Source organism: Pygocentrus nattereri, chromosome 8 (assembly GCF_015220715.1).
Source record: "Pygocentrus nattereri isolate fPygNat1 chromosome 8, fPygNat1.pri, whole genome shotgun sequence".
Lineage (NCBI taxonomy): Eukaryota > Metazoa > Chordata > Actinopteri > Characiformes > Serrasalmidae > Pygocentrus > Pygocentrus nattereri.
Window position 1 is genome coordinate 43,964,200 of NC_051218.1, and position 26,829 is coordinate 43,991,028.

The 26,829-nt window shown below is 40.6% G+C and overlaps 1 protein-coding gene across 2 annotated transcripts in view; it reads left to right on the plus strand.

The window, feature by feature from the left end:
- The window catches only part of flt4 (fms related receptor tyrosine kinase 4), a 54,022-nt gene that overhangs the window by 17,055 nt on the left and 10,138 nt on the right, over positions 1-26,829 (plus strand). Inside the window, exons 3-19 of one of the 2 annotated variants that reach the window (XM_017712507.2) lie at positions 704-978; positions 4,658-4,779; positions 6,571-6,745; positions 7,544-7,686; positions 9,686-9,857; positions 10,691-10,808; positions 11,083-11,258; positions 11,472-11,640; positions 17,039-17,165; positions 17,647-17,755; positions 18,260-18,598; positions 19,975-20,121; positions 22,860-22,991; positions 24,301-24,407; positions 24,840-24,975; positions 25,776-25,880; positions 26,013-26,126. In XM_017712507.2, the coding sequence (XP_017567996.1) occupies positions 704-978; positions 4,658-4,779; positions 6,571-6,745; positions 7,544-7,686; positions 9,686-9,857; positions 10,691-10,808; positions 11,083-11,258; positions 11,472-11,640; positions 17,039-17,165; positions 17,647-17,755; positions 18,260-18,598; positions 19,975-20,121; positions 22,860-22,991; positions 24,301-24,407; positions 24,840-24,975; positions 25,776-25,880; positions 26,013-26,126 (2,666 nt within the window). The remainder of the gene's footprint in view (positions 1-703; positions 979-4,657; positions 4,780-6,570; positions 6,746-7,543; positions 7,687-9,685; positions 9,858-10,690; positions 10,809-11,082; positions 11,259-11,471; positions 11,641-17,038; positions 17,166-17,646; positions 17,756-18,259; positions 18,599-19,974; positions 20,122-22,859; positions 22,992-24,300; positions 24,408-24,839; positions 24,976-25,775; positions 25,881-26,012; positions 26,127-26,829) is intronic. The other variant, XM_017712508.2, reaches the window with a different exon arrangement.

Consider the following 26,829-nt stretch of genomic DNA (forward strand, 5'->3'; position numbering starts at 1 on the left):
ATTTTCAGAAAACGCATTGCCTGTATGTCTTTGAACATATGGGAAGAAAAAGGCAATCCAGCTACATTTATCTCTGATCCTTCTTCAGCTGGCTTGGCAAATAATTCAGTGGATAAATTGTTTTCCAGCAGTAGCAAACATGAGCCTTGGGAAGGGAAATATCTATTTTGGCCACATCCCAATGTGATTAATGAGCGGCATTATGCATTTTATATAGCCGTGGCTCAAGTTCAGAACATCATTGTTCTTCATAATCTTGTTAGGGAGGAAATCAATGTTATTTCTTTGGCTTTTACTATATGTAGTCCACAATCAGTGTCTGCGCCAGGGGAGTCTAAGATAAGGGAATGAAACCGCATTGCACATTATTATTATTTGAGAAAATTGATATTTACCGAGTATTTATGCTCCATGGAGGTATAGTTCAGGTAATGTATGCATACATTCTGTCTCTGAGACAGAACTGTGCTCAAGGGACTGCCATAAAGTATATTCCACTGCAGAATTATAGACTAAGTGTGAACATTGAATAGAATTTCAGTGAGTGCTTCACAAGTGGAGGCACAGGAGTGTCAATAGGTCAGTAGGTCATTATCGTGCATGCTTTAAAGTCTGAAGCAAATCTGTCTCATGTGGCTTCCTCTGACTAAACTTTCTGGTTGTCAGTGACCTGTGCTTGACCCTTGCTGATCTCTTGACCCAGGGGACAGCTCATTCTGGACTGGGCCTGGCCTGAAACGTCTCTCAGCAAAGTCGAGCTTAGCGAGCGAGAGGGGCAGCAGCCAATCACCCGTGTCGATGACCAGAGAGCGTTGTCGGTGAGAGAGTGCCAGGGGGAGCCTGGAAAACCTTACTGCAAAACCCTTGTGTTAACCAAAAGCCAAAGCAATGACACTGGTTACTACCGCTGCTTCTACCAGGACATTAAAGTCGTCATCGATGGAATCACAGCCGCCAGCGTATATGTCTTTGTACGAGGTAAACTGAGGCAATGACCACAAATATTTTTGTCTTTTCAGACCAATCACATTAGAGCACATTTTGGCCCAATCCCATTTTACCCCTTGCCCCTACCACTTAGCCCTTAGCCCTCTGTTTTGTGGGTTCAAATCTAGGGTGTCCCAATTTTTGTTGAAATATAGAGGTAGGGCAAAGTGTTAGGGATACATGGCCCTCCAAACGGAGGTTTTTCAGAGGCACAAATGAGAAAAAAAGAAAAACCGACAAGATGGCTGAACAAGAGACCAAAGAAACCCACAAATATGAGAATTTTCTCAGTTAAAAAATATGTTAACCACTGTATTATCTTGGTTTAATATCATTTCATTATATTTTGGTCATTTTCTTCATAACAAGCATAAAAAATAGTATGCCAATGTCTCAGTAGCTAGCTAGCTAACTTTCCCGTTCCGCCTTAAATAGTCCGGCAGTGCTGATGCCTAAAGCACCAGAATGTAACTGCTGCACCATTTAAGGTGGAATGGGAAAATTCGAACAAGATGCTGGTGAATATCTGACTTCAGCTTCATATCACTGTAGAATTAGGGATGGGTGGTAATAAATAATTGTCTTATACCCGCTCTTTGAAGGCATTTGAGACCCTGAACATAAATCACTGAAGACGGGTCCCCTACAGAGCAGCTCTAGTAGCTGTTAATGAAGTAATGTTTTTTTTTTTTTTTTTTTTTTTTTTTTTTTTTTTTTTGAGGGTTGTCCCATTTCATAGGGCAAGATTTTAACCACTGTCCCTTGTAACTCAGTTCCAAGGCGTTAGGGTGACACTCAAAAACAAAGGAGTAGGAGTAAAAAGAAGAAATGGGATTGGACCTTAATGGTTCAGAGGCCAGTGTCTGAGCCTATTTCCGATTGAAAACACTTTTGCCAAGTGAAGTCATTTACATTCATTTCAGATGTAACCGAATGCCCATTTCTGGTCCCTTGAGAAATTTATGGCTTCATCCGAGAACAAACAACATCATCAGGACATGTGGATCACAAACTCTGTTTTTATTTGTCTTACCCCCAACAAGTCAATTTGTCTGTGCTTGAATACCATCTCATCCTACGGTTTTTCTTTTCTTTGGGAGTCAGACAAGGACGCAAAAGACTTTCATTCTAAAGTCCTACCCTTATTCAAATGATCAAAGAAGACTGGATGGTATTACAGCTTGAATTTATTTGCTTTGCTTCAGAGGTTGCTCCAAAAGAGACCTAATATTGAATAAACCAAAAGATAAGAATGTAATAAAGTAAAGCAAGTTGCAGCCAAATCTCATGAAATGGCCTTAACACAGACAGTGCCATTCTTTGTTTTTGGCCTTGTGTCTTGTGAAGGAATTAAGAGCTGTTTTCTTTATTTCTAAGTTTTCCCTCATTGCACAGTTGTGATACAAGCGTGCTTTTCCTCGATTTGCTTTGGTTTTAAAGAAAATTCCCATCTACATTGATTTGGAAGGCTTCAAAATGTAAACATTCGAGGATAGTGTTAATATTTGTATGACTTTTTTTTGAGACAACCGAGTTGGATTGATGCAAAAGCCTTGTGAATTCCAATCTGGCTGTTGAGCCGATTTACATTAAAATATGCAGAACATATTTATAGTACAAACCTTATCAGTGAACTATGATAACAAACAAAAAAACAAAAGCAAAATGATTGTTCATTAGTCGTAATCGAGGTAAAAAGCTCAATTAATTGTGATATCGCCCAGCAGTATATATATTTATATGCTGGGGAAAGACAAGCAAGCTACAATATAAAGTTTTAAAGGAACTTTCAACAAAAGACACCACGAATATAGCAGACAATGCACAGCTTTGAAAGCCCACTGCAAATGCATATGGTGCTAATTTGACTCATGGTGAACCAATTCAGGCCAGTATTTGTAACCAATTAATTTGTGCCCGAGATATCTGAGTGTTGCCCCGAGTTCAGACAACACCATCAGAGGCCTGTCTGGTTCTGCGCTCTTGCCTACGGTCAGTGCTTTAAGAGCGTGGGTGAAAAGGAGCTGTGGAGAGTCATATAAAGACGTCCTGCTGGCTTGTCCACTTGTGTGAAATGCTCAGTGATTTCTCCTGACAAGGTGCCGAAACACTTTCCATAGATCTTACCAGGGGGCTGATTAGAAGCAGCTGAAATCGCAGCTATAAATTAGGAAGGAGCATGAAGCGGGTCCGGGGCGAGCCGCATGTGGCTTTGGTTAACTCCCCGTACCTCCCTGCATGATCTCTCATACCTCGCAAAACACTGTCTCCATCGTTTATGCCATCAGAGTGCATATTAGTGCCCATGCTTAGTCAGAAGAGCCCTTGAGAAGGCACTTCCCCTGCTAAGCCCTAATTTATTGTGAAGCACCATAGCTCTGCAGATTTGTGTATTTTTTCTATTACGCCTGCGTATGGGGGCCACCAGCGGGCAGAAACATAAGCCTCCAGAAAGGACCTTTTGCTTGGACCCCGACAGATTGGACTGATTGCTTCGAACAGTGTGAGGCAAAAATGGAAAAAAATAGCGAGCTCTAAGAATAATGGAGCCTTTTAGAGAAGCGTACACCAGGTGATATCCACATAACACCGGGGCAAACCCCCCTGTGGAAAGCAAAGTTTGGGGCGGTTTGTTTTAGCAGCCGGCCACATATGGCCTCTGACTAACACAAAACCATAGAGATTTTGAAAACACTGATGTAAAATGTTGACAGAACTGTAATAAGCTCTTCTCTCTGATATTTAATGAAAAGATGAGTCACAGGTTAATCTTCACCAGGAATTAACAGCACTGTACAAGCACTCTGTATGTACAGCTGGGGAAAGATGAGATGGGGGCTCATGATTACTTTCTATAATTATGAAAGTCTCCTAATTGCAGAAGTAGTAACAGTGGCATATTAGGCTGCTTCAAAGGGAGATATATTGTAGGTCTCATCAGTCCGTAAAACTTTTATGTTGCTATTTTACTGTACACCATGTCCAAAAGTATTCAGACACCCCTTCTAATTACTGAATTAATGAACTTTAAGGGTGCACCCATTGCTGACAGTTCAGTTGCACACATGTAGCGTGCATAATCTCTTTAGAAAAGCATTACCAATAGAGAGGGATGCTCTGAAGCAGCTGCACATGAGCCTGAAGACACCATATCCAATGCAAAGCGTCAGCTATACGGTATAAAATACATTTGGGATAAGAAGTTTGTGAACCAGAACTGATCATCAGCACCTGAACTCACAAAAGCTCTTGTGGCTGAATGCAGTCAAACCCTCATGGCAATGTTTCAGCATCTAGTGTAAAGTCTTTCCAGAAAAGTAGAGGCTGTTACTGCAGCAAAGAGGACGAACTAACTATTGAGTTAGTATGTGATATGAAGCGTCTTGACATCAAAGATTATGGCTTCAGTCATGGCAAATAGTGGTGATGGTAACATGACTCTTCTATATTACTGGACATAATCATAAGTCATGATGTATTTGTGGTATGTGTTATATAACGGTATTCAAAGGAAAATTATGCATAATGGTGATTTTATTTATACACGTTTTACTTTAAAGTTTTCAAAGGATGTCGAGAATCAAACTCATTTGCCTGAATGTGGTACAAAGAGTGGAAATTGTTACTGATATTTGTGAGCATGACCTTTAGACCTTTTTTTTCCTGATAGACCCTAGTAACCCATTTGTCAAGAGAAACGAGATGCAGACCATCTTCATAAGAGCTTCAGACACACACATTGAGGTGCCATGTCTGGTTTCTGATCCTGATCTGAATGTCACCCTCTTCTCAGTAAGTATAGCAGCATGTTACACACCAAACAGAGATTAGGAGTGCTGCCTTTTGTTTTGTACTTTATTGGTCCTACAAGAGCGAAGAGCAGTGCCGTGTGGGGGAGGGGGTTAAACGTCTTGCCCAAACAGAGTCAATGCTAAGATTTGAACCCACAACCTTCCAGTTGCTGGCTCACTTCTCCTTCTCCTATTCTACTGGCCAACTTGGTAGATATGGGTTATTGAGTTAGGATCAGATCCTTAATGTCTATCTGAGAACTGTCCTGTCCTTACAGTTAGACATGAAAAGAAAAATTATATGTGTAGAAACTCATTATTTAGGGTGATGCTGAGTGGTGCAGCCGTCTAAGAGTTGGCCCTGTCATGAGGAGAACGTGAGTTCGATCCCTGGTGATGCTACAGCCATCCGGAGCACAATTGGCCTCACTCTCTGGGTGGGTAGGATGGCCCCCTCTTCTGCCCCATCACTCAACGCGATGGTAGTCAGTATCAGTAACAGATCTGGCGGTTGGCGCTTTCCTTCAAACGCGTTCGGCTGTCCAATGGCGTTGCGTTAGCGGCAGTTTGAAAAAATACGATGGCTGGCTTCCCAGGTCTCTGAGGAAGCCTGTGCTAGCCTTCGCCCTCCTAGTGTTAAAGCATCATGTGACTGAGGGAGTCCTAACTAGCAGGTGGAATTGGCGAGTACTAGATTGGGGAGAAAATTAGGTAAAAATGATTAAAAACATAAAAAACTCATTATCTAGAAATACACAAGGTAACGCTTCGTAGATCTGTCACAGTCATGACATTTTAGCTGACAATTAATTGTGTTATAAGTAATTACAATTAACAGTTTAATTGTCTGTTTTGTTCAGTTTATGAAACTATTAAAATCCAATTCAAAAGCAGCTGGATTGGCTTATTAGGTGTCTTGCTTAGCTAGCTCTTTACCTTGCAGCTTGCAAGAGATGAGTGTTTACAGTTGCACAGAATCAACCAAACGTACCGGCCTATTCTTTAAAAAGACCTATATGAAATAAAAATTTACAAAAGCAGCTGTTATGACAATTGACACTTGTAAGAATAAGCATTCAAAAATGTTTATGCAAGTTTTGTTTTGAACAGCTTATGTAGGTGTTATATAGCCTTAGGAATATCAATACTCACAAATTTAAGGATGATAGGCAATATTTGGTTGTTTATAAAAAATATTCCATGCAAATCAAATCAGTCTGGCTGTTTATAACAAGGTTCTAACCATTCTACTGTATACCATACTGTTACTTACAAGGGCAAATTGAGTGGCCAATTCAAATTAAATGAGCTATAATATACACATTATTATGCACCCGTGTATCCATGATTATTTTTAGGGTTAACATTCTCCTGCTGAAGGACATACTGTTTATTACTCTTTATTTCAGTGACCAGACCAGGAGGTTTGTAGCTGCATGCTATTATCACCCTTTGTCTCCTGAGGCCATGTAGTCAGATATGAAAAATGTAATAAAATCTATGGCATCAAAAATCTTTGTCCTGAGGCAAAGTCTGTCCCCTATCATTGCATGGCCATCTGCCTTTCTTAGCTGAAACCTCTCCACATTTACAACAATACATGCCAATTTCTTTCAGTTTGTATGATCAGTGTTGTTGTAAGATGTTGAAATTCTAATGCCATGGATTTTTTATTTTTCTGATTGTCAAGTACGTGCTAAAATAGGCAGCTGCAACAGGCCTAAGCATCATTTTATCAAGATGTCCTTTCACCAGGTGATGTATGTTTATCTTTGTGTCTTTGGTTCTGTAGTTACCGCTGGGCCATGTGCCTTTGGTAGGTAAAGACATCACATGGAGCAACAGGAGAGGCTGGTCTGTCCCCAGACACGTCATGGAGAGCATGCACTTGTTCTTCGGCTTCTTCTGTTCCCTGACATTGTATGGCACAGAATACATGTCCAGTGCCTTCTTGGTCATGGAAACTGGTGAGAGTCCATTTGCTCTTGAGCAGGCTTCCCTTGAAGAAAATACAAAGACTGCTTCTCTATGTTCATCCAGTTAATTAGGAAGAATTATTTGTATAGCATGACATTATTTCACAGCACTCTTTATTTTAAAGAACATGTATTAGAATATGAACTTTTTTGCTCTGCCTTTGGGAGCTGGCAAAGGAGTTTTCCCATTCCCATTCTGTGGACCCCTTAAAAACATTAATGTCATTATGTTGTTGAATGAAGTCAGCTCTAATTCTTGTTTGATCTAAACAGTAACAGATACATACTGTATGCCAAAAGCAATAGCCTTATCTGTTAGAGGGGAAAAATTAAATTCTTCTCAGCTGACATGACGGTGCAAGGCTAATGGAGCATAACACTAAAAACTGGCTCACCAGCACAAACACTGAATCAAACGCATCAGATAATGAGTTTTAAAGTTTTAAAGTCTGGCTCAAGTTACGCAGTATGGGTTTGGACTCGAACAAGCAAATTACCAGGGACCAAAATATTGTCTTAACGGGTTTTTATTCAGTTCAGTGTGATTACCAAATTGGCTTGACTTGTAGAGCGTCACTGGCAGACAGACCATGTAATTAAAGTCATCAGTCACTGCCATCTTTCAGAAATTAGCCATAATTAGAATATCCTTGCAAATTTAGTTATTTGGATCCATGCCTTAGGATAATCTATTGACACGTACCCCAGTGAAAAGCTAAAAGCCCACACTGAACACCTCTGTGACTCCAAGGGCTGGACAAAAATGCTGATGGTTGCAATGCCCCACAGGAGCAAAGTTCTATGATCTCAAGCTGTTTCCTGAAGACTCACCCATCGAGCTGATGCGAGGCGACATCCTGGTCCTCAACTGCACAGCACTGGTGGAGTTCAATACAGGCGTGGAATTCAAATGGGCCTATCCAGGCCAAAAGGTAAATGAGTGACTGTTGTAAAATTCATATTATTGTGAAATCTCTTTTATGTGTATTGCAAGAAATGGAGTCATATTGACTAAGGCGTGATAAATTAGCTTCTTGTGAGACAGAGCTGAGAAAGGTGTTTGATTAATACGAGACATTTTAGAGTGCGTATTGATCTTTTAATAATACACAACCAGAGGCCATATTGCAATTGCATTCAGGAGTCATCATCAGTCAGTAGTGTGATGATGTTTATATGCCTGTTTCTGTACTGGCCCTGTGGTTGTCAAAATGATGGCTTTAATATATCTTACAAATATTGTTTTATTTATTTTTCTTCTGCATTCAGAAGAAATTCTTCTGCATTTTTCTTCACCTCTTTGAAACAGAACAGTAAAACAGAAAAAGGAATACTGAAAATCTCAGCTTTCATCCAGGTAGAAGGTCTTGTGTTTCATGCTTCTTAGAGAAACGCAGCCTTGCTTGACCACACTGGCTAAAGAAAACAGAAGACTGTCTGAATCATAACTGGCAGCCGAGGCTCTGTTCACACTTGGTATTAACATCCGTCTCGAATGATCTGATTTCTGAGTGTCTCAAATGCATGTCTCCTGTGACTACTCAGATTTCATGACTGGGGGAAGGGTACCCATATACTACACACACATACACCAATCAGGCATGACATTATGACCACCTCCTTGTTTCTATGCTCATTGTGCATCTTAACAGCTCCACTTACTGTGTAGCTGCACTTTGTAGTTCTACAGTTACAGACTGTAGTCCATCTGTTTCTCTGATACTCTGTTACCCTGTTCTTCAGTGGTCAGGACCACCATGGACCCTCACAGAGCAGGTACTATTTGGGTGGTGGATCATTCTCAGCACTGCAGTAACACTGACATGGTGGTGGTGTGTTAGTGTGTGTTGCACTGGTACGAGTGGATCAGACACAGCAGTGCTGCTGAAGTTTTTAAACACTGTGTCCACTCACTGTCCACTCTATTAGACACTCCTACCTCGTCAGTCCACCTTGTAGGTGTAAAGTCAGAGACGATAGCTCATCTGCTGCTGCACGGTTTGTGTTGGTCGTCCTCTAGTCCTTCATCAGTGGTCACAGGACGCTGCCCACAGGACACTGTTGGCTGGATATTTTTGGTTGGTGGGCTATTCTCAGTCCAGCAGCAACACTGAGGTGTTTAAAAACTCCAACAAACAACAAGATCCAAAATAAACAAGATCCAAATAAGCAACATGGGATTTATTGATGTATATATTTATTTCTGTATATGCTAATTGTGTTAAAGATGTGGGGTGTGAGGTTTTTATATGCAAAAAGAATCATAACAGGTATTGATTCAGCACTACAGCTTTTGTTCCTAAAGTAACTTGTTAGTAGTCCCTTCTGTGTCCCTTCTCTTACGAAACTGGTTTAAAAAAATTTAGAAAAACAGAATGAGTGGAAATAAGTATGGCAATTTCTGGACAACTTCTGCACAGTTTCTGTTTATTTGTTTAGTTCAGCATATCAGAAAAAAAATAATATGACATAAAATGTGCCATAACTTGTGCAGGCCACATTTATATTTATATTTTATGTGTATACAGTGAACACACTCTAATGCTGCATTAAACCATGCAGCAGTGTATGCTCTGTAGAGGGTGTGTACGTCTTGTTATTTGACCACTGCTGCCAAAGTATTGCATACAGCTATGTATTGAAAGAGCATCATACCTCCTATATCTTTGGTGCTAGATTGTTATATAAAGCCAACAAACTGGTCATTTATAACAGCATAGACTTACGTTGGCGGTGCATATAAACACATCTTACTTGTGACACCTTACATGACAAACATGCTTTACGTTTTATTATTCCTCAAAAAAAATGTCATTTGAGATCATTTTTTATAAACAGATCATCGCTTCACAGTAAAACGTGAAGTACTTAACAATTTACAAAGCCATATGAACTGTTTGGTTCACTGTATGGTTATCGCTATGCTTACAGGAGAACAGGAAAGTGAGTTTGTACTCTGTACGCCAAATCATGTACCAAGCCACGGAGGCCACAAGCATCCTAACCATCCGCAACGTCAATGTCAACGACTCTGGTTTCTACACCTGCTCTGCTAACAGCATGGAAACGAGTTTGGAACGCTTCATGTTGGTCATAGTGCATGGTAAGTCTAGAGGATCCAAAAATTAGGGATTGACTAATGTGGAAATACAGGGCAAATAATGATAACTGATAATTAACACCTTGCTGTAATATCGATACCAATAACTGCTAATTATTTTTTAAGAGCCACTTCTAACAACACAGTAAGCAAGTAAGTAAGTGAAATTATCAATATTTATCAGCTATAATTCCAGTTTCACCCTAGTATTAACCCTCTACTGCACAGGTTATGAGAGCAATTTAAAAAATTCTGTTCACTTTTCTGGCATGAAATTTATTAAATATCAATGCATTTTTGTAAATAATTTGTGCAGGGGTTACTTTGTGCTGTGTTGCCTTGAGGCAACATTCTGCGACAATGGAAAGAAATGATATAGAGCTCTGTTCCCTGAAGTGGTGAGACCTGGCTTGTAACTGGTCAAATCCATTGCATTGTTGCACAGTGTTGCTTCTAGGCAACAAACATTTTCACAACAAAAAAGTGATACTGAATGTTAAAAAGAGGTTTAAAAGAGATAAGAGTATGGCAAGGAACATGCTTTTTGTTGACATACTCAAACTGTTCCCTTTGTTGTTAACCCTGTTATTGTCTTTAAATATGGATGTTATTATAAAGAGAGGGAAATGGATTTGTTGCCCTGAGGCAACATTTTGCAATTAATTAAAATAATTAAATTATCCCATTCATAAGTGAATAATATGGGCTACTGGTCAATATACTGTGCACTCCTTAGAACAACAGTGTAAATACATTCAACCAAGAATAACAGAATTCAGCATTATCTTGATTGTTTATTTTTAATGGTCCTCAATCTTTAATCCCTTGCATTTCAGAGAAGCCGTTCATTAGTTTGGACTACAGGAATGGTTCCATGGTGGAAGCTACTGTTGGACAAAAGTCAGTCAAGTTGTCTGTTAGAGTGTCTGCATACCCCGCTCCAGCCACCCATTGGTAATCTCAAGCTGTATTTTAAAAGAAGTCATAATATATTTATATAGAGATAATGTCTGCTGATTTAAGTAGGTGCAATTTATTTTGTAGTGTTATGACAGAAATAGTTTTAGGTTGCACAGATCCAAATATTGTAAAGATTACAGATGTGGGTTATGGGTTTTTTACATTACAGTCACTACAGCTTATGTTTCTAAAACTACATGTCAGTGATGTCTTCTCTGCCCTTCTTTTATGAAACGCAGTGTAAGTTAATGTTGTAGCATGTGTGCAGGTATAAAAACCTGACGCTGATAACGAGACGGCCAGAGTTCAGTCGATTTAAGTCTCGAGATCACCACCTAGAGATCAGGGATGTGCGTAAAGAGGATGCAGGAGACTACACGGTGGTTTTAAAGAACAGTGCTGCTGGCATAGAGAAAAAACTCCACTTCATTCTCATCATCAATGGTAAGTCTTTCCTTTTACTGTATAGTACAGCAATGACATGAGCTCATCAGTACACTATATGTGCAAAGTATCTTTACACTCTTTCTAAATGGGTAATTCAGCCAAATGAAGATTTTTGGACATATTATGTGTAAGCAAACTGATTATTAATGATGTACTGTGTCTGTGTGGGCCTTTATAAGGCATTTACCATATTTTTACTTTTTTGCGAAGTGCCACCTCAGATCCACGAAAAGGAGGCTGCAGTACCTACCAACCCCTACAGGAGGGGTAGCCGTCAGACTCTTACCTGTACCGCCACTGGTTACCCGCCACCGACTACCATCTCCTGGCAGTGGAGACCGTGGAGCCCCTGCGACCTGAATTCCACCAACAGGACGACGTAAGTAGTAAGACTTGACTGATATATCAGTTGGATGATAATATTGTTTGATATTGACATCCTGCAGATTTGGATTGGCGTATTTGCCACCAATAGAGTACCAAAAATAAGGGCCTAGCTCATAAGAGTTTTAGGTTTCTTATGCACATGCCCGTCTTTTTATCACAGCAATGCAGAAAACATGTATAATGGAAAGCAAACCTTTAGCATTTGGACAAAATACTTTTTTAATGGAGTGAACTAATAAAAAAATAGCTGATAGAAACCAAAACTGCAAAGAATACTGGGTTGCTCTACTTCTTGCAATGCAGTATTTATTTTTATTAACATTATGAGTTTCTGCTTTTGCAGAATGTGACAGATAACAACTGACAATCTTGTCAGTCAGTCTGGAGTTCAGCTACTCCAGAACTGCTGGAGTTCAAAATGATAATCTAAAATGTAAAAATAAAACAAAATTATATTGGGCGATTTACTGTTTATCTGAATTTTTGACCCACAAAAATTGACATTGACACAAAATGTTCATATGAGTTGGACCCCAGTAAGCAGACTGTGGTAGCACAGTAAGTGCCATTTACAGCAGGAGATTGTTTTTTCAATACTAAACAGAGGATCTATCAATGATTCATGTAATTCTTTCACATATTTTATAGTTATTGTGATCTCAAATCTTCTATCCCAGTTTAAAGGTCTGTATAAACGAATATCCCTGTGTCAACCGTGTTGCTTTGATACTAAGTGAAGCTTTACTTTGGAACCCTCAGTCAAAGGCTGTGTTGTCAGAGAACTGAACGCAGGTACAGCCTTGAGCATTTTGCAGATGTCTTATCTACTGAACTTCATGATGCTTCAGTTCTGCTCCTTTTTGCAGAACACATCTGTCTGTCAAGATTGAAAGACCTGGAGGTTAAGATGTACTCAAAACAAGTCTAAGTCTCAGGATATTGCTGCACTGAAGGGATTTTCGCCCTCCACCTCAGGCTTGTGTCCATGGGAGTATTATGTTCGTTCACAAAGCTGTCGAAATCATTCGAACATTAAACGCAAGACCTTGGCGGTTCAGTTTGAGTTCAGGGCAGATAGTCTTTGTCCCTTTTGGAACTTCGCCAGCCATCACCCACCCAAAGGGGACACTCTCCCTCTCGCATTTTTTGGAGTGCAGCGTTTATTTTCTCTGTAGTGAAAGACGAGAGGCCTACGCCACGTCTCCCGCGTTCGCCAGAAATGCGGTAGCCACAGACGGTTGCAGAGAATCCTGGTGGGGTGAGTTATGTATAGGACTCCACCCGCCCTCAAAATCATGGAGCCACAAAGCCAGTGAGCCATGCACTGCAGAAATTGGCAGAAGTTGACAAGATGCAAATTCAAGGATATTTGTCCAAAAATCTTAGGGAAGCAGGCTACTTCCTGACAAATGTAACTATAAATCTATCTGGCATCCAAGGTGACAGATTCTTGTCCATTTTAGATAGCCAACTACTAGGTAGCAAATGAACACACCAGTTAGGATACAACTACACTGTCATAAATGAAGGTTCTGTGCAGGTACATTTTTCATTCATCAAGGTACAAACAATGTAAATGTTCCCTCAAAGCTCCAACAGTGGTTTTAAGGTCTGAGTGTCCACCTTAAATCAGTTTCTCCAGGTGAAAAGTTCGTATTTGTACCTTTTCATAACCAAATGTTTTAAATCAGAACGGTAGAATAAAAGCCTGGAGGCGAGGCGGGGCGTGTGGAGTCAGTACATCTTAGAACAGATAATTTCAGTGGATTATGGTTCAGTTATGTTCCCTGACTAAAGGGACTGAGATGCACCCTTCAGGGTGCCTCCCCAGTGACAAGACGGGAACTGCCCCAGTGACAGTTTACTACCTTTATTTCTGAGTGTGTATGTGACTACACAGCTACTACACAATATAAAAAAGTCTTGCACATTGAAATATTCTGAACATTTTATACTTAGTTTTTAAGCCAGCTACTCAATTTGTCACATGACAGCTTCTCACCTTACTGTTCTAGCTCGGTAGTTAACAAGCAAGGTAATTAGAAAGAAAGACAATATGCCACGATTTTAAACCAACATTTGTATCCAGGCAAAGCTGTTATTCACAAATATTATGTTCATTTTGTTCAAACTTAAAAAAAAAACCCCAAAAAACATTATAATAACAAATTTTGCATAGTTGTCATTATTCTAGCTAAGGGCGAGCTTTGAAAAATCCACTTATCACTGTCCCATCCTTCCGTTCTGCCGCAAACAGCCACTTGTGTAACATAGGTGTGATGCATTTCCGAGTGAAGAGTCGAAGTTGGCATGGGCATGTTAAAAAAAAAAGCATTGAAAAGGGTCACAAATCTCTTTTTCTCAAAATCTCAGTCAAGAATAAGATGGATGGGTGCCACTGTTTTCTTTAGCAGTGGCAGAAAGCAAGCCCACATAGTAAGTCAGCATTCTTTAAATGGAGTTAGGTCCAGTTCCTCCTATAACGCTTCAAGGAAAGCAGTGGAACCAATATAGAAGCAAAGTGAATGATGAATGATGAATAAGCAATATGGAATCTATATTGGTGGCCCTGAAGTGTTTCACACAGCACAGGCTGAAGGAAATGAAAAGGAACTAAAGTAAATCGAGGTGTACTGTAATCATGAGTGTGATAGTTTAACATCTATCATTGTAAACGAAAGTGACCTAAACAATGTTTATTAAACAAACTTTACTGAGGCAAGAGAGCAGGATAGATCTAACTATCTCCTCTGCTGGACTTTCTCCACGGCTATGTGGTCATGCTGTGCTGCTGTAGTCACTCCCAGAGCCTGTCTTGGCTGGAATGGAGTCTGGACACAGCTGAGCCGTGTGGGTTGGTGCGGGGTGAGCCGCAGGCGAGCTCCAGCCTCCTTCATGCATCCGCATCACGCCCACGCGCTCACAGCTGAGACCCAGGGTACCTGCTCTCTCTAAGCGTCCACCTACACACACACTGAAATATTTAAACACACACACGCGCACGTGTACGCTTGTGCTCGCATGCATGTGTGTGCAAGCCTGGGAGGCTTTTCCACACCTATTCTGACCAGCATGTCTCACCAGCTCACGAGCGTGTGCATTACCTGTTTATCTGAGGTTGCTGCATTTTCGTTCCTTGTTGTTACCTTTCTTCCTTCACGCTGCCACTTAAGTAGGATATTACTGGTATGTGCCAGTCCTGCCTTGTAAATGATTCAGACACCAAGTCTGTGTGTGGCCTTCATGTGAGTCCTTCGTTAGCCCCCATCATCCACAGGAAGGCAGAAGCATCTGAAAACGCTTCCTCCATCCATCTGCACATCCTCCTTATCTCTCACACACAAACACACGCACTCACAATGGTCATGGCGGATGTAGGGATCATCACCAGACACCCACTTTTCCTCTCCTTGCCCTAGAAATCCACAAATCTTCCTGCTAGTGACCAGGACTTAAAAAGCTTTATTCTTAGATTTCCTTGCAAATGATTACCACCTGGACTTTGGGTATAAAATAGTATAAGCATTTATTAGCATTGGAGTATTCACCCTAAAATATATCTGCTGTTGGAAGAAAACCTTGTATCTACAAAACGATAACCTACAGGAGAAGTGAAAAACTTATTTTAATTTTAATGTGAGTCATTGGAACCAGAGTTTTTGCCATTTTGGTCCATTTCGTTTGGTCACTTAATGAAATTTATACATGAAGGTGAAGGGCAACAGATGTTTTTAATTTATGTCAAAAACTGGAAAAAAGCAAAAATGGAGATATACACTCTCCGGCCACTGTTCAGTTGCTTGTTAACACAAATAGCTAATCAGCCAATCATGTATGTAGAGGTGGTCAAGACAACTTGCTGAAGTGCAGACCGAGCATCAGAACGGGGAAGAAAGGGGATTTAAGGGGCTTTGAACGTGGCGTGGTTGTTGGTGCCAGACGGGCTGGTCTGAGTATTTCAGAAACTGCTGATCTACTGGGATTTTCACGCACAACCATCTCTAGGGTTTACAGAGAACGGTCCGAAAAAGAGGGAATATCCAGTGAGCGGTCAGTTGTGTGGACGAAAATGTCTTGTTGATGTGAGAGGTCAGAGGAGAATGGGCAGACTGGTTCCAGATGATAGAAAGGGAACAGGAACTCAAATAACCAACCAAAATCTCTGAGGAACGTTTCCAACACCTTGTTGAAAGTCTGCCACGAAGAATTAAGGCAGTTGTGAAGGAAAAAGGGGGTCCAACCTTTTACTAGCAAGGTGTACCTAATAAAGTGGCCTGTGTGTGTGTGTGTGTGTGTGTAATAAGAGAAGTAAAGCAAAATAAGTGAAAACAACAAAAGCTTCCAAAACTGAAGATCAAAACATAATTAAAATATAAAAGAAAAAAGGATGTCTAATAGCCATGCAAGACCTGGTAGTCACTATCAGACAAACAGCACTTTCACTTTCAAAGAAAGACAGTAGAAAACCAGGCTTTACTCTTTCTTCCAATCTCAAAAAAAATCCACCAGTGTTTTTTATCCATGCTTCCACTGTAAGACAACTAAATCTTATGAGTCTGAAAAGATATCAGGCTGTCAAGAAGCTGTTACTGAGAAAAGGAGATTTTGCAAATCAAACAAAGAAGCTGCTGGTGTTCTCACAACAATAGACTAGCCATCCCATGGCCTCGACTTCAGCATTACTGAATGTGTCTTGAATTACTTGGAGCATGGGAAGCAGTCAAATGCAGCCAATGTCTAAGACTGAACTTTGACTGAAATATGTGTAAATTGCAGATTTCTTTGAAGAACTTTTTCTTTGAGTCTCCCAGAAAAAGAATGAATAAAGTGGGAATAAAGGGCAGAAAGACTACATAGTAAAAAAATTAGTATTGTATTTTAGATGTTGAGGCTTCTGTGTAATGTTTTCTGCTTTTTTTCCTGACACTTAAAAATGAAAAACTTGTACTTCATGGCCATTTTGACAGAAAATGAAATAAATGTAGTGTCTGCTTTTTTCACAGTACTGTTTATAGTTTTTCTTTTTCCCTAATAAATTCAAGTGCATTTAGAATTATGGCTGTATGTACCCTTTATACTGATAGGAGTTCTCCCCTTCACCGACTATTTGTTTATAATTTGAAGAGTTTTTTAAGTAAAACACCACAGCCATCATTTGATCTTTGACTGGGCACCTAATTAGCCGGTCATTCTATACATAAGATTATGTTGCCTGTTATCTTTTTTATTTTTTCTGTGTATTAAATATTAAGAGGCAATTTAGAGAGGAAATGATTTCCAGCTAGACTAAAAAAGATCTGATTTCAGATGTAGTTGGAAGCGGGCCAGATATGGAGGCTGTCCACACAGTATTCCAGTGACTGAGTCTCTAATCTTTAAAATGTTTCCAGAGCTCGTAGAGGACAGCGAGACGAGGTTCCTCTGTGTCAGGATTGGATCGATCTGGACCTTGAACACACAGTGAACACAATCGACAGCATGGACACTTGGCTTGAGCCAGTGGATGGCAAACAAAAGGTTTGTGTTCCCGATTTCATCCACTGTCTTAATATTACACAACAGTTACTCATTGACGGAGACGGAGTGCACAAACAACTGAGTGTGAGCATTTATGTAAGTGCCCCCCTGCAAACCTGAACCATCAGCCTTTATTTTTATATAAGTGACCCAAATATTTGAACCCTGACAAAGTTTTTCAGTCACAAGGAGTGAACGAGGGGGCAAACGTTGCTGTTTCCACATTCGAAATATTTAAACCCTTCTTCCTCTCCACACTTCCTGGAAGGAGTGGGAATAAACATGCATGCTCGGAGCTCAAACTTCCTGTTTTCTGTCACACGTGTGAGGTCATCTCCTGTGTGTTGGGGTGAAAAAAAGAGTGATGGAAGGGCGCAAAGGAGTCATGTACCATGGAGTTCATTACCATGTTTGATCTCCACATCTGGGAAGGGGAAGAGTAAATCCCGAGTTAACGTGGCTTCTGTTTTTTTCCCTGCAGACAGTGGGCCGCGTGGTCATTCGAAATGCCAACGTCTCCGCTATGTACAAATGCTCAGCAGAGAACAAAGTGGGGAAAGATGAACGTCTCATTTACTTCTATGTCACCAGTGAGTCTTGCCTACGCAGTGGGAAAGCACTTGTACCTGCATCAAATAAGCATTTTTAATCACTCGATTGCAGTCATTAAACATAAGGTCATTGATCTTGGATCTGGAGTACCAACTTCACTGCACACCTGATTCCACTCATCAGTTAATTATTAAGCCCTTCATAAGATGAGTGCCGGAAAAAGTCTAAATTGTGTGGTGCTGAGCCCTCCAGTGCCAGGATTAGGACTTGCTGATGTAAAACATTATGTAAGGTTATTAGAGAAAAAGCATTTTCTTTTGTATTTAGTTCTTCCCTTTGTAATTCCCTTAACCTAACCTGTCGTAACCCAGTATAACAAGAAGAGATTAAGGCGAGTTGCAGATTTTTAGGGCACTCTAATTCACTCAAGCTAAATTCACTCAAATAGCTTAAAATTGCACTGACCTCCTGAACTTCTGTCTTTATACCAAAGTCAAACCCTCTTTTCTGTCTCTAATCTTTCAACCTTTTTTTCCATCTAGCCATTCCAGAAGGCTTTGGGATTGAGATGGAGCCCACAGAGGAGCCTCTGGAGCAGGAGTCAGTAAGCCTGAAATGCAGTGCTGACAATTACACTTATGAAAACCTGCACTGGTACCGGCTGGACCCCCAGGCTGTGCCCCCGGAGGACTGCAAAAGCCTGCACCAGTATGCCGAGGCCCTGGGTGGAAAGCTCTCCTTTCAGGCTTCCAGCAACAACTGGGTTTTGGAGCTCACCTTTCCCAGCCTGCAGCTCCAAGATGAGGGCAACTATGTGTGTGAGGTGCAAAACCGGCGCAGCGGAGAGAAGCATTGCCATCGCAAATATGTCCCCGTAAAGGGTGAGGGGACTTTCCTGAATACAGAGCAGTTACCATCCATGATTCTGTAGTACCTGTGACTTTCACACATACTTTTTACTTAAATATATGTAATAATATAATTTGTGATAATATAATAGCATCATAATTATAATTATCAATATAATGTGTCACTATAATATATCATTTGATAATTGTCATCATATTATTGCCCTGTGCAATACTGATATTAGAGGCCTGTGGCATGCAAATGAGCCCTCTGACCACCCTAAACTCAGGTACTGATGTTGAATGATCAGTTCTGGATCACAAATGCCACTCCAACCCATACCAAAGATATTAGATTGAGCTCCATTACTTGAGGTGCAGTTCCACTGCTGCACAGCCCGATGCTGGAAGAGATGAACCCGTTAAAATCCAGGCTTATTACATACTAAGGCTTATTACTCAGTAACTACATGGACTTTTGTGCAAAGATGCAGAGCTATTCTTAGGTTATAGAAGCATTAATAAATGTATGTAATAAAACTGTTGGTAGGCCTAGGCCATTTAAGGGGTTAATACCCCTCTAGCCAACACTCAACACTGGGCATGGTGACCATAGGCTCATTTGCGGCTACGCTAGAGCATCCCTTTCCATTTGTAATGCTTTTCCATGGAAATTATACCAGCCGTGAAAGCTTGTGTCAGAACTGGGTTCACCTTAGAGTAGCTGACTTCACTAATTAGAAGGGTTGTCTTGATACTTTCGGACATTTGTTTTCACTTTTGTTTATTACTTGATTAGTTGGATCAGGTGTGCAGAGTACCCCTATCCCAGGGCTAGAAATCACTGAAGGAGCACTGTGTGTATGAGCTGGACTTAATGATAAAGTCCATAAATAAATAGGAGATAATAAAGCCTAGATCTTACCATTGTGAACTCATGAGCTCATGAACTTGTTGAACTTCAGTCTCTAGGCACATTTTCCTGGTGAGCTCATGTGTAATATCATAATCAGGATATTGAACCTAAATGTGCTTATCTCTCCATCTCTCATGTCTCCTTCTCTATTAAAATTCATGTTCAGTCCCTGCTCTCAGTATATTATTCATGCACATAGCTTACTCACTCTTCATATATGTCAGTATGTCAGTGATTTTGACAGCTGCCTGCTTTGCCAAGATACTTTTGATGTAAGTGGGACTTTTAATGCTCTTTAAATCCCATGAGGCAACACATGGAGAAGAACAGCGTTAAGGCATTAACTGTGCCATAAATGCACAATCGATTTGCTGTAAACACTGACCACAGTGCGATGACCCTTTCTCACTGCATCTCCTTCCATCTCTCTGTATGTCTATTTGTCACTCACTCTCTCTTGCTCTCTGTCCCAATCCCTCTCTTCTCTCACCAGCCCTGGAGGCCCCAAGATACAGGCACAACCCCACCAACCAGACAGTGAATGTCAGTGCGTCTCTGCAGATGGAGTGTGATGTTGAGGGCACTCCTTCTCCGAAGCTTTCTTGGTTTAAAGACAACCAGCCACTTCACCAAGTATCAGGTTGGCCCCCCCCTTTTTTTATGCAAAAATGATTCATATACTGAGGATGAGAGCGTTTCTGCCTCAGATGGTGCTTATAGCTGCTGGTGACAGTAATTCCACTTAATACGTTTCCTCTCTTTTCCCGTTTCCTTTTTTTCCACTCTCTTTCCCTTATACTATTCAGCAGTGTTCAAATTATCACAAACTTTACCATTTTTCAGTCTAAAAAATGACTCCATTAAAGCTTTCTACACTTGAATTCTATCAGCGCTAGCAAACACGCTCGCACACTCACTCAGCAACCAAGAGACTCATATACCATTCGCTCTAATGAAGCTCTACTTCGTATTCAAGTTGATTCTAGAGTTCCATTTGGCAGCTTGATTGGCAGATGCTGGGCAGGCCACTGGAGCAAGGCATTGGATGCAGCGGCTTTGGAATAAAGCACGAATAAAAGAGTGCTTTGGATGAGTGATGGCTGACAGCTCTCAGAATGAATGCGGGTCTTGGTAGATTATAAGATGAATAGCATTATGCAATTTTTAATACGGTGTGTTTGCCTGTTCAAACAGGAGCGAATGAAGTTCGATAAGGGAGGGAGGATGCTATGCTGCCAGGGAGGACGGCTGTAATGTGTACAAAACCAGACTGCTGATTAATTATGCTCCATAGTGGGATCATAGGGATTTTTAAAGACTTTCGATCCAGTGAAACTGCCCTGACCTTATGTTTCTCATTAACCTAATTGGACACATAAACACATAAACACTCTGGCATGGTAGTCATTAAAATTGTCTAGTGTTTGTAGGTGAAGGGTTAAGCTACTCCAGAGGTCCGGGAGTACCCCTGTCCTGCACATTTTTGTGTTTTCTCTACACTAATCCACCTGACCAACTAATAAGATCATTAACAATCCTTGCACTATTTTCTCTTAATAATTTTTTGAGCTTCAGTTTTGAAAACTACTTTTTTTTTTGTTTGACCTTCACCTTCCTTGTTCAAGCGAGTTACCATACATGTCAACCTCAAAAATATCCTGAAATGTCAAAAAGTTTTACTGAATTGCCATTTTGACTAAAAGATAAGTAAAGACAGGTAGTCTCTGGCTTTTGAATGGTACTGTACACCGATGAGGCATTACATGACCACCTCCTTGTTTCTCCGCTCATTGTCCATTTTATCAGCTCCACTTACTGTATAGCTGCACTCTGTAGTTCTACAGTTACAGACTGTAGTCCATCTGTTTCTCTGGTACTTTGTTAGCCCCCTTTTACCCTGTTCTTCAGTGGTCAGGACCCCCATGGACCCTCGTGGTGGTGGTGTTAGTGTGTGTTGCGCTGCTTTGAATGGATCAGACACAGCAGTGCTGCTGGAATTTTTAAACACTGTGTCCACTCACTGTCCACTCTATTAGACACTCCTACCTTGTCAGTCCAGCTTGTAGGTGCAAAGTCAGAGCAGAGACGTCAGCTCATCTGTTGCTGCACAGCTTGTGCTGGTCATCCTCTAGTCCTTCATCAGTGGTCACAGGATGCTCTTGGTTGGATATTTTTGGTTCTGGCATGCAGTAGTGTTACTATAGTGCTGAGAATGATGCACCACCCAAATAGTACCTGCTCTGTGAGGATCCATAGAGGTTCTGATCACTGAAGAACATGGTAGAACAAAGTAAGCAAACAGATGGACTACAGTCTGTAACTGTAGAACTACAAAGTGCAGCTATACAGTAAGTGGAGCTGATAAAATGGACATTGAGCACAGAAACGTCATAATGTTATGCCTGATCTGTGTATGTAACTTTACTAAGAACTGGCAGCTTGATAACCTCAGCAATCCAATCATGAAAGCCATCACATCTTCAGATGTTGTCGCTGTGTCATTACGATGCTTATGTGAAGATGCTAAAAAAATATTTAAAAATAATACCAAATTGTCCAGACTGATAATGTCAATTGATTTTGGACACTGGAGCATTTTACAAATCTCATCACCATAAGCAACTCTGCTGGCATGTTGACTGATGCATGCAAGCGGTTGCTTGTAATCAAGTTTTTGCGTCGTGTGTTATGGCCCTTGTAAAGCAGTGATGCAAAAAATCCAAGGGAGGTCATCCAGAGCTGACTGGCACTTCTCTAAATAAGCACAAAGACAAACCCCTGGGGTTAATAATTAAAGATAGCATTGCTATCCTGAATGCAGTCATGGTGTGAGCTGAACAAGAGATAAATTAACACGGGGTGTTCAATCTTGTCCACAAAGGTCTGGTGTGTCCGCAGATTTTCATTCCAACAAAGCAGGATCACACATGATCAATAGTTCGAGACCAACTGAATGAACAAGTAGAGTCTGGGGAGCTCCTGTTTGATTACAATGAAAGCCTGCAGCCACACTGGCCCTTTTGAGATAAGACTGGACACCTCCATGAGTGGTTTCTGAGGACATCTGTTTTTTTTAAGAGCGTAAAGAATGAACTGATGCCCCCTGGTGGCAAGCCTGTGTCGAGACTGGCGTTCCAGACTGGGGCCATAAGCCTGTTCACCATTTTTTAACAGACCCTGATACTTAAATATGTGCCATGGCTAAAGTTATGTTTGTAATGACGTCCTATTATATTCCAAACATTCTGTGACTACTCAGTGAACTGGACCGAGAGCCAGCTCATTAGTAGACAAGCCACTAGTCAAAGTCCCACAGTTGGCTGACTGTGGGGTTGTCTAGTGTGCAAATATGACTGACAGCTTTGTGGATGTGCGCAGGGATCCTGCTGCAGGACTCCAACCGGACGCTTAGCATCCAGCGTGTCCGCGAGGAAGACGCCGGTATTTACACATGTATCGCCTGCAACCAGAGAGGCTGCATCCACTCCTCAGCAACCGTGTCTGTTATTGGTGAGAGACTTTTGCACAGGGAGTAACGTTACACATGGTATACTGCTTCTGCTGACTGTTTTCTTTTCCACTCTTTGCTGGGATAGATTGTTGATCCAAGCAGCACAAGGTCACCTAAGGCCTCGGAATGATATGTCAGCCTTTGTAAGGTCGACTTGGCGCTCATACCTGCTAACCACACCCCCACATGCTGCCTCTTGCTTTCGTGCTCTATGTCTTCTTTCGAATATTGTAATCGAAATGATAAACTATTAAGTGTTCGAGATCACACTGTCACAGCATTACACACTGTAGCAGACAGCTTCCATGTCCAGAGGAAAAATACAAATCAGCAGAAATGTATTTTTTTTGGACGTTGACATTATTTAGCAGCTCTTCATACTATTTCCTGATATTCAGTCTTCATGATCTGTACAATCCTGTGTGAAAGTGTGGGCACACCTGTTCAGAATGCTTGTTTTGTCGATTGGCTGAGTGCATTAGTGCCTATGGTGTGGGCAGCTTGCACATCTGGAAAAGCTCTATCAATGCTGAACAGTATATAGAGGTTCTAGAACAACATATACTCTCATCCAGACAGCATCTCTTTCAGGGAATGCCAGGCATATTTCAGCAAGACAGTAAAACACATACAGCATCTATCACAACAGCGTGGCATGCAGAAGAAGATTCCAGGTGCTGAACTGGCCTGTCTGCAGTCCAGACCTTTCACGAACAGAAAACATTTGCTGCATCATGAAACAAAAATGTTCTGTGTTCTACTGTGATTAAAATATGGGTCTATGAGATTTGCAAATAAGTGCACTGTTTTTATTTACATTTATTTACATTTTACACATTGTCCCAACTTTTTTGGAATTGGGGTCATAATAGAATAAATAATAGTTAATATGTAAATACATTAATAAATGTACATTGCAAAAATTGTTCAAAAAACAATATTTAAGTTTGTTCCCACTTAATCCTTAATTTTCACATAGAAAATCAACATGTACTTTGACCAACTATATAATACATAAAAACATGAGAGCAGGATTCAGGTGTCAGAAATCTTAAGCTAAACTTTTGTTTCATTTTAAATATTGCAATGCATGTTATCAAGAACAGTAATGCTGGTAAATCTTCTGTAATGGTCAGTGAAGGACACTAAAGCCCAGATGTTTGGACACAGGCTCTTACATGTTTGGTTGAGTCTGGAACAGGGAAGGACACTGGTTTGGAGGTTAAGAGGATGTCCTGCCCTATATGTGGACACGGATGTTAGGAAACGACTTCAAAAGCAATGTTACAATTTTTTTTCCTGCACCAGGTTCTGATGACAGCACGAATGTAGAGATAGTGATCCTCATTGGAACTGGAGTCATCGCTGTCTTCTTCTGGGTCCTGCTCATCCTCATTTTCTGCAATGTCAAGCGGGTTAGTGGAGAGTTACAGTCTAATCTATGACAAATGTTGGATTTGCTTCCTCATCACAGGTCAATTCATTACACTCCACTGCTTGTCCCTCTCTGCTGTGGACCGAACGTGACTGCTCACAGATGTCCAAAGTCCTAACTGTAGATCAGTCTGTTCTGCCTCCAGCTCCAAGTTGTCCATAACTTACAGAAATAAACTATTGATAGTCAGACCCAGGTGGTGATGCCATGCCTCAAGCAAAACAAATCAGCAGCCCAGTTCATGTTTGCCTGGACAGATTTAAGGTGAACACTGCTGTTTGAAATAGGGTCACTGTCAGCAGTTTTGCAAAAAGCAACTGCTGTGGAACTCATCCTGCTCTTGGCTGGCTGTTTCTGTGCTACAGAGACTGGCATCAGCCTGCGGTAATGGCAATTTGATGCTGTCCTGCAGGTGAACCCAGCTGATATCAAGACAAACTACCTGTCCATCATAATGGACCCAGGGGAGGTGCCTCTGGAGGAGCAGTGCGAATACCTGCCTTACGACTCCAACCAGTGGGAAATCCCACGGGACCGGCTGCGCCTTGGTATGGATGGAAAAAAGAAATGCAATACTTCAGCACAGCTCAATACAGACAGCTTAAAGAGTATAAATAAGTGAGGTGTACAGTAAAATAATCTGCCAAAAAATATAAGATATCTTTACTTGATAAGATTACTAAAAACAAATAAAAGCTGTCTATAAAAAAGTGGAATAATTTTACTACAGAACAATATAATATTCTTACGACAGACTAATAAAGAGAAAACTTTGTTTTACTGACTGGGTTCAGTATTTTTGGATGCCAGTCCAGAAGACATTTTTAAGCAGTAACGCTATTTGATTAGATTAGATTAAACTTTATTGCAGAATGCAGGTACAGAGCCAATGAAATGCAGTTAGCATCTAATCAGAAGTGCAAAATACACTATTATTTACATATGAAGTGCAGAAGCATAGTTTATAGTGGTAAAAAAATAGATATGCAAGTATAAATATAATATTCATGTATACAGAGAGAGTGTAGAGCATACAATAAGGTAGTATTATCCTACGAGAGCAGCATATGTAAAAGATAAGTATGTAGAGTAAACTTGTGCAGCAATTGTTGGTGCAAATATGAATAGTGCAGTAATAGACTGCAAATATGAATAGTGCAGTAATAGACTGCAAATATGAATAGTGCAGTAATAGACTGCAGATATGAATAGTGCAGTAATAGACTGCAGATATGAATAGTGCAGTAATACTAGGACATTCTGTGTACTGGACATTCATTTTAAACATAAATACATGTATACTTTCACCATGATATATCACTTGTGTTCTTCTTTGAAACATTTGCAGGGAAGGTGCTTGGTCATGGTGCTTTTGGGAAGGTTGTAGAGGCCTCCATTTATGGGAATGACAAGAACAGCGGTTTAGGCACTGTGGCTGTCAAGATGCTCAAAGGTTAGATCTTAATCACAAGCTTATCCCTCACAGATGGTGACTGTAAAGACGTTGACATTCATTGTAAGTGTTTTTTGTCTTGTGTGTGTGTGTGTGTGTGTGTGTGTGTGTGTGTGTGCGTGTGCATTACAGAGGGAGCGACAGCCAGTGAACACAAAGCCCTAATGTCAGAGTTGAAAATCCTCATTCACATTGGAAACCACCTCAATGTGGTCAACCTGCTGGGAGCTTGCACTAAACCCAATGGTTTGTACAGCTGCTGCATTAGAACTATCAAAACTCTCATCAGAGGCATTTTTAGTCTCATTTAACTCTAAATCTAACTCTAAAATATGTTCCTGGATTAGCATGCATTTCCTCTGTTGCAGCATGTGGAAGTGGAGCTTTTTTGAGTAATATTGTGTTTTGGATCCCTGTGTTAAAGAAGCACCAGTGCATTTCTTGTTGAATGCACTGAAATAGATAGACTAAGATCGTCAGATCATTTAGGACGTATTGTTGATTTAGGTGCCAGACTGTAGTACATTGTTACATTAGAGTAACAAAGGCAACTAAAGTATGGAACACATCCCAATTTGCTTGTTAAAAATTTATAATAATACAGGGTGATTCAAAAAGATTTATCCAATTTCAAAATGATTTATTTCACTTGTAAATCAATCAGTGCAGTGTGCAGATCAGTGCAATGAATTGTTAATTGTTAAAATGAGCATAAAGTTTATTATGTAATTTTACAAGTGCTCAATATGAACCTTCTCCAGCAGTACGGACGACATCAACGCCATAGTCAAATTCATCCCATGCTCAATTGAGCATGTCGTGCGTCACAGCACTCTCAGTGCTATTTCAGAGATCATCCAGTGTTGTGGAACCAACGATGAACGCTCTGAGCTGTTGGAGCTTCATTGGCCACGAAAATTACTCTGCACAGTTATGACGGATTCACTCT